At 45.7% G+C, this 8,210-nt stretch overlaps 1 protein-coding gene across 2 annotated transcripts in view; it reads left to right on the top strand.

The window, feature by feature from the left end:
- ANXA13 (annexin A13) overlaps positions 1-5,741 on the top strand; it is a 58,119-nt gene extending 52,378 nt beyond the window's left edge. For both annotated transcript variants that reach the window (XM_023223044.1, XM_023223039.2), the window contains 2 exons: positions 1,781-1,893; positions 5,178-5,741. In XM_023223044.1, coding sequence (XP_023078812.1) covers positions 1,781-1,893; positions 5,178-5,297 — 233 coding nt within the window. In that variant the 3' untranslated portion in view covers positions 5,298-5,741. The remainder of the gene's footprint in view (positions 1-1,780; positions 1,894-5,177) is intronic.
- Positions 5,742-8,210: the final 2,469 nt, after the last annotated feature.

Below are 8,210 nucleotides of genomic sequence, written 5' to 3'. Positions count from 1 at the left end.
CTTTCTTTCTTTCTTTCTTTCTTTCTTTCTTTCTTTCTTTCTTTCTTCTTTCAAGACATAGTTTCACTCTATCACCCAGGCTAGAGTGCAGCGGCACAATCTTAGCTTACTGCAACCTCTGTCTCCTGGGTTCAAGCGATTCTCGTGCCTCAGCCTCCCAAGTAGCTGGGATTACCACACCTGGCTAATTTTTGTGTTTTTGGTAGAGACGGAGTTCCACCATGTTGGCCAGGCTGGTCTCGAACTCCTGACCTCAAGTGATCCACCGGCCTTGGCCTCCCAAAGTGCTGGGATTACAGGTGTGAGCCACTGTGCCTGGCTGCAGTGAAGAATTTTATTCCACATCTTCTCTGGCTATCCCTGCCCAGCCTTTTGAGGGATTCCTGCTGCTGCTAACAACAGAGGTTGTTCCCCAAGCATAGATTATAGACAGGAGAAATGTTGAGAGTTTTCTTCCCAAAAAGCAGGTAGAAGGAATGTCAAGGGAGAAGACCCCTGTGCACGAGCGGAACACAGTGACTTCAGGCAGACAATGATCCCCGCATCAAATCGCACTGTACGGAAGAGGATTTTCAGGAAAGCTTTGTGGTGCTCGCTAGCTCAAATTGTCTGGGGACCACAGTGAGTCTCGAATATGCTACTCCCCAAAGTAGCGTGCAAGTTTCCCCTGAACCACCAATCCAGCAGCTTTTGGGTTGTTCTCAGGGGAAAGAGGCCAGACCTTGTTTCTTTTTCAGTGTGATTTTCTTTTCCATTGAAACTGTGGCAGCTGCCACATGGCCTGTAAAAGGAGACTGGTTCCCAACCCAGACTCTGCTTCCCGAACTCTGCTCCTCTCCCCTGCTTGTAAGCATCAATCACACAGACGGTCCCCTAGACAACAACAGCCCCATTACGGGACACAGTAAGGTTGCACATTCCACATTTATGCCAATCACTTACTGTTAATCACTAACATCATCAAGTGTTCTAGAGAAATGTTAACAGCCTAAAGGGCAATTTTTTTTTCCTCTAACGTGTTAGTCATGATGGATCCATGTGCGCCTGGGAGGAGGGGAAGGAATGATTTATTCCCAGGAGAAGAGATGCACCCTATCACCTGCTTGATGAATAGAGACCATGCTTCATTAAGCTGTGGACAGATCAAAGCTGGAAGGCAAGGGGAGGCCAGGAAAGAGCAAATAGCAGCATCGTAGGAAAGTGATCTTTAAAAAGGATCAAACATTTCATCAAGTCCACATCCCAGATTGCAAACCAAAAGTTCGTGGGGAACCTGGAAAAGGTTCAGAGATGAGGCTTACAAAACAAACCCAGTGAGGAAAAACAAAGGGTAGGGAGGTTGTTGAGCATAGGAGAGCGGGCGGCTGTCCAACTGGATACATTGTCAAGATGATGAAGTTTTATTCCAGAAGGTTGCTGGCCAATCTGTTTCCCTTCAGAACCCTATGACAGCACCAGAGATTTCACTTTGATAGGAAAAGTTATTTCTGCTGGGAAATAATGAGAATAATGGACGTGGCCGGGAGGCCCTGAGGATGTCACAGCTCTCCTCTAGAGGGTCTTCAGGGGACAGGAGACGAGCTCTGCCTGAAGTTTCCAGGTGCTCTGACCAGGGAATCTTCCGAATCTCATTTCACAACAGTGTCAAGTCAGCTCCTTTCAAACCTCTGCCTCACCATCCAGTCAGTTCAAAGGGCAGCCAGGTGACACTTAGGGGGGTCCCCAGGTCATTCCACAAAATGTGAAAGCCTCACACTCTCTTTTCCTTCGTCCTGCCCAGTGAGATGTGCCCGGGACTGCGAGGGCTATTTTGCGGAACGTCTGTACAAGTCGATGAAGGGTGCGGGGACGGATGAGGAGATGTTGATTCGCATAATCGTGACCAGGGCCGAGGTAAGACACACTCTGACTCCAAAGAGGCGGCTGCAACTTCTCTTTTTTCCACCACTGATGTCATCAACAAATAGTTTCTATTAAGGGCCTATTTACAGAAAAAGTAAAACAGAGACAGCACTTGCCTTCCCAGAATTTGCAGAAGACATTGTGCTCTGCTTCAATCTGTTTCTTTTTATAAAAATACAATAATGGTCGTTGCTTCTTTTTTTGTCCTCTGTGGCTCTGGAGAGCTCACGGAGGGGTGCAGAGGCAACCCTGTCGAGCGGTTCTCAAGGGCTGCAGCTATGCACGGCTCCCTGTTAAGGAAGACAAAACAAAGACACTTGAAAGAGGTCAGCCAGCAGCAGGGACCAAAAGAGAATGATTTCCGAATTCCTGAGCGAGGCCTTTCCTTAACTGAACACACTGCAGAAGCAAGCACATCAGCATAAGGCAATGGTTCTCCATCTTTTTAAACACTATTGCTCCTGTAAGGAGCCCTTTTAGACACATGTGTTTCTTCATTGCCATCCCTTCCCCTCAAGAAATGTTAACACCAGAGATAACAAACACTACAAATCTGTTTATATACCACGTGGATATCAGTGCTTCATACATAAAAAGATTAAGGGTTTTTTCACCCCCTAAAAGTCAATTTGTGCTTGCTCTCGGGAAATGTGTGTGTATAAGGAAGGGAAGGGAGAGGAGGAGCCAACCGCTTGGGAGCAGCCGTCAAGACCACAGCTGGTCAGGTGCAGTGGCTCACGCCTGTAATCCCAGCACTTTGGAAGGCCGAGGTGGGTGGATCACCTGAGGTCAGGAGTTCGAGACCAGCCTGGCCAACATGGTGAAACCCCGTCACTACTAAAAATACAAAAATTAGCTGGGCATGGTGGCACACACTTGTAGTCCCAGCTACTCAAGAGGCTGAGGCACGAGAATTGCTTGAACCCAGAAGGTGGAGGTTGCAGTGAGCTGAGATGGCGCCACTGCACTCCAGTCTGAGTCACAGAGCGAGATTCGGTCTCAAAAAAAAAAAAAGAAAAAAAGTCACCACTAACACTTTGGGATATGGGGCCACAGACAGAAGGAGGTACAAAATAAAGGGGAAGTGGCATTTCATTGGCAGCAGGAGAAGCCTTGGGGAACGAAGTGGAACTAAGCACTTGAAAACCACAGACATCTGCCCTCAAAAAAAAAAAAAAAGTTTTTAAATGAAGGGGGAGGTGAAGGGGAGGGACACCAAACCAAATTCTGATCCATGGCTTCTTAACACATAATACTTAACATCTGACTCTGTTTTTAAATATAACTTCGCAATAAGACAGTTCTTGCGTTTTTATTTCTATTCCTGGAATTTCTTCTCCCCTACTTTCTCCTCCTCCACAACTCTTTTTCTATTGAAGGCCACGTCTCTCTCTGTCTCCCCTTTTCCCCTTTGCCAGTCTCTCTGCTCTGCTCCTGCCATGCCTCTGCCTCTCTCCTCCATGGCTCCAAACCCCTCTCCCTCCTTTCTCTCCAGGTCTTCTGCCTTGTCTGTACCTCTGTCTCTTAGCAACTCAACCTCCCGCCAAAGTCACTGAGAGATGAGAGATCTTGAGGGACTCAAAGGGGGCAGGTTGAACACAACGAAGACCCAGGATTCCAAAAGACCCCCAGAGAGACTGGATCCATCCAAAGGGCTTGTGAGGGTTCCATGATCACTCCGGCGTGGCCCACAGAGTGTTTTATTCCAAGAAGCTCTATCTCATCTCAGAATCAGCCACACGTCCTGGGCCAGCTCAACATGTGGGCAGTTCCCTCAGAAGGCTTCAGGCCTAGCTAGATATAGTAGTTTGACCAGATTTCCTAATCTCCCAAAGCCACATGGCACTAGAACAGAGCCCTGTACACCCCATCCCCACCCACCCTCCACCTTCCTGCCCCTGCCCCTGCCCCAGCATGGGGCAAGAAACCAAGCAATGGAGCAGGGGGAGAGTACACTCTCCCTGTGTAGGCTGGGGGAGAGACAGACGCCACCTGTCTCCTGTAGCGTCGGCCACCTGCTCAGCATCCACTGCAAACCCTCCCTCACTCCCCTACATACTCCCATCCTGATCATTTCTCTCACTCTCTCAGCTCAGCCCTCTCACTGGGGCAGGAGAAGAAAGAATCAGATCCCTGAGCCACACTTTTTGGGCCTGGAGTACAAGGAAGGGTCTAAGCCAAAAAAGAAAAGAAAAGAAAGACTCCTGGTTAAAAAGAGTTCTCTGCTTCTTTTATGAGATCCATTATGTTCTACCTGGAATTACATCTTTTCTGATACAAGTATCACCTCCTTTGCTAGGGCTGTTAAACATCTATTGGCAGAGCAATGTCTGAATTTATTTTTATCCTGAGTCCTACCATCACTTCCAGCACCTAGGTTGTTCAAGCTTCCTGTGAATTACACTCACAATAAATCCTACAAGTTGATAGTGATTTGGATTGTGTTGACTGGTACTAATATCCTTGCTAATCAGGGCATGAGGGAAAAACTGCTTAATTGCTTAATTCCACATCTCTGTGTTGACAATTTTCTTAGCTTTATACCAGGTGTCAAGCAACTACAGCCTGCAGGCCAAGTCAGGCTCACTGCCAGGTTGTGTACAGTCCTGCTAGCTTAGGGTGATTCATTTTCAAATAACTCTTAAAACTCAAAAGAAAAACAATACTTTGTAACGTGTAAAAACTGTATGAATTTCAAGAGTTTTAGGGCTGGGCACGATGGCTCATGCCTGTAATCCCAGTACTTTGGGAGCTGAGGCAGGTGGATCACCTGAGGTCATGAGTTCGAGACCAGTCTGGCCAACATGATGAAACCACATCTCTACTAAAAATACAAAAAAAAAAAATTAGCCAGGCAGTGGTTGACTGTAATCCCAGCTACTCAGGAGGCTGAGGCAGGAAAATCGCTTGAACCCGGGAGGCAGAGGTTGCAGTGAGCCGAGACCACACCATTGCACTCCAGCCTGGGCAACAAGAATGAAACTCCAACTCAAAAAAAAAAAAAAGAAAGAAAAGAAATTTGAGAGTTTTAGTGGAACACACACACACGCGGACACCTCTGCAACCTTTGGGGAATTGACCTCTGCCTTCCCTTTCCTGATCACAAAATTGAAATAATGTAATAAATGAAATAATGATAGGAAATAAAGCCCTATCTCAAAGGGCTGTTTTAGGGCATGAATGAGCAAATGAATATAACGTATGTAGAAGAGTGCCCACTGTTTGTGAACACACCACAAATGTTCTTGTCTCCACCGCTGTTATTTCTTCTACAGGTGGACCTTCAGGGGATCAAAGCAAAGTTCCAGGAGAAGTATCAGAAGTCTCTCTCTGACATGGTTCACTCAGACACTTCCGGGGACTTCCGGAAACTGCTAGTAGCCCTCTTGCACTGAGCCAAGCCAGGGCAATAGGAACACAGGATGTAACCGCCTTTGTCAAGAGCACATTCCAAATCAAACTTGCAAATGACACTCCTGCACAAAAACCCTCAAGAGTCCCGGATGACTTTCTTGGCAGCTTAAGCGGCGCAGCCAGACCAAGCTGTTTAAGTTAAGGGCAGCAACGTTAAGATGCGTGGGCAGGGCACCTTGAACTCTGGCTTAGCAAGCATCTGGGCTGCCTCTTCACTTTCTTTTAGCATGGTAACTGGATGCTTTCTAAACACTAATGAAATCAGCAGTTGATGAAAAAACCATGCATTTGTAATGGCACTTTTAGAAGAATATGCATCACACAAGTAAGGCACAGGAAAGACAAAATTAAACAATTCATTAATTTTCCTTCTATGTGTTCAATTTGAAAGTCTCATTGTTAATTAAAGTTGTGGATTATGCCTCCATTAACTGCTTTTCCAAAGATTGTCTTGATAAGTTTGGGCTCTTGTCTTGAAAATATATGACTTGTGAAATTCAAACATACATTTTTTAGTGGTCACTAATCAAGGCTAGTCATAAGGAAACAATTCACTTGCTTTTGTAAAATGTAACTAAGGGTAAAATCCCCTAATCTGCTACCTTGTTTAACTGGGTTTTATTCTCTAGACAGTTGACCCACTTGAGTCTTTCGTCTGATCTTCAAATACAATTAAGCTGAGCAAAGTGCCAATAAGATCAAGATCGATGGTCTACCTCTGAAGCGAACTGGTTCCACACCAATAGATTCTGTGTTCCAAAACTTTAGTCTCGTAGCCACTGTTGCTAGACATGGATCTGTCAAGAGAAACTGGACACCTTGGCCCAATAATCATAGTTGTCATTCATTGGCTGATTATTTGTGCCTGACACTGAGGAGCCCAATTTCATTCTTCATCCTCCCCACAGCTCTATGAGGTTAATATTACTCCCAATTATCAGTTGAGGAAACTGACACGTTAAGTAACCTATCTAAATTCATTTACAAGTGCCGTTTTCACACTGCTATAAAGACATACCCAAGACTGGGTAATTTATAAAGAAAAGAGGTTTAAGTGACTCACAGTTCCACAGGACTGGTGAGGCCTCAGCAAACTCACAATCATGGTGGAAGGGGAAGAGGCACACCTTACGTGGTAGCAGGAAAGAAAGAGTGGTGAGCAAAGGGGGAAGAGCCCCTAATAAAACCAGCAGATCTCATGAGAACTCCCTCACTATGACGACGACAGCATGGGGGACACCGACCCCATGATCCAATCACCTCCCACCAGGTCTTTCCTGGGGATTACAATTGACACATGAGGATTACAATTCGTGATGAGATTTGGGTGGTGACACAGAGCCAAACCATATCAACTAGCATTTCAATCCAGGGCTGGCTGACACCAGGAATCATGCTACTAACTGCCTTTATTGGAAAAATCACTTGAAGTACATGAGAATGGGTCTGTCATCATTCATCTGCTTAATTCCTTACTATCTGCCAATCACTGCATTGTGCTCTGAGGATACAAAGATAAGTAGAACACTGATTGCCCTTGAGGCAGTTCATTCCCAGGCCAATAATGTCTGTTTTATTCAATAGAATGCTGTAAGTGCATTAAAAAGAGCAGTATATTTGTTCATTTTCACGCTGCTATAAAGAACTACCTGAGACTGGGTAATTTGTAAAGGAAATGGGTTTAATTGACTCACAGTTCCACCTGGCTGGGGAGGTCTCAGGAAACTTACAATCATGGCAGAAGGTAAAGGGGAAGCAGAGCACGTGTTACATGATGGCAGGAGAGATGGGGGAGGGGAAGTGCCACACTTTTAAACCAACAGATCTTGTGAGAACTCACTATCATAAGAACAGCATGGGGGAAACTCTTCCCACGATCTAATCACCTCCCATTAGGTTCCTCCCTCGACACATGGAGATTACAATTCAAGATGAGATTTGGATGGGGACACAGAGCCAAACCATATCAAACAGGTAAAGGGCTCTACCCATGAGTAAGAAGAGAGAACACACGGCTCTGCATGGGGAACTGGGGAACATTTCCCAGAGATGCATTTGTGCTGGTTTTAAAGAACGCGCAGAAGCTCTCCAGAAAAATTAAGGAAGAAGGGCACAAGTAGAGACTGGAGAAGCATGAGTGGGCAGGGTGTGTTCAGGAAGAGGTGAAATCCATTCTCCTGGGGCACAGATGTGTGGAAAGGAAGGAATGGCCCTGTCAGGCAGGCAGGCAAAGCAGCTGTGAAAATAGGTTTGAACCACATCAGCCATGGTTCTGCCCGCCAAGCATGAGTTTGGTCCTTTGGGCAACAGCAGTCACTGGAGATGTTTAAGCGAAGAACATGGTCACATTTGGGCTTTGGGAAATCACTTTAGTGGCTGCTAGACATAGAGGGATCTGTCAAGAGAACCTGGACACCTTGGTTCAATAATCATAGTTATCATTCATTGGCTGATTATTTGTGCCTGACACTACTAAGTAGCACAATCTCATTCACATCATTTGGGGTGTGATCAACATATAACAAACAGCCCTATCAGTTAGGGATAGATGTCAAAACTGTCTTTTTAGTGGCTGCAAAACAGTGATGGACATATTAAGAAGTTATGTTAACATTAGTGTCTTCAACATCCTGGTTTATCTACTTAATAGTCATTGCCGTCATTATAAGCTTTTTTTTTTTTTTTTTTTTTTTTTTGAGACGGAGTCTCACTCTGTCGCCCAGGCTGGAGTGCAGTGGCCGGATCTCAGCTCACTGCAAGCTCCACCTCCCGGGTTTACGCCATTCTCCTGCCTCAGCCTCCCGAGTAGCTGGGACTACAGGCGCCCGCCACCTCGCCCGGCTAGTTTTTTTTTTGTATTTTTTTTAGTAGAGACGGGGTTTCACCATGTTAGC

This window comes from Piliocolobus tephrosceles, chromosome 7 (assembly GCF_002776525.5).
Source record: "Piliocolobus tephrosceles isolate RC106 chromosome 7, ASM277652v3, whole genome shotgun sequence".
NCBI lineage: Eukaryota > Metazoa > Chordata > Mammalia > Primates > Cercopithecidae > Piliocolobus > Piliocolobus tephrosceles.
This window is presented reverse-complemented; position numbering and strand designations above follow the sequence as displayed.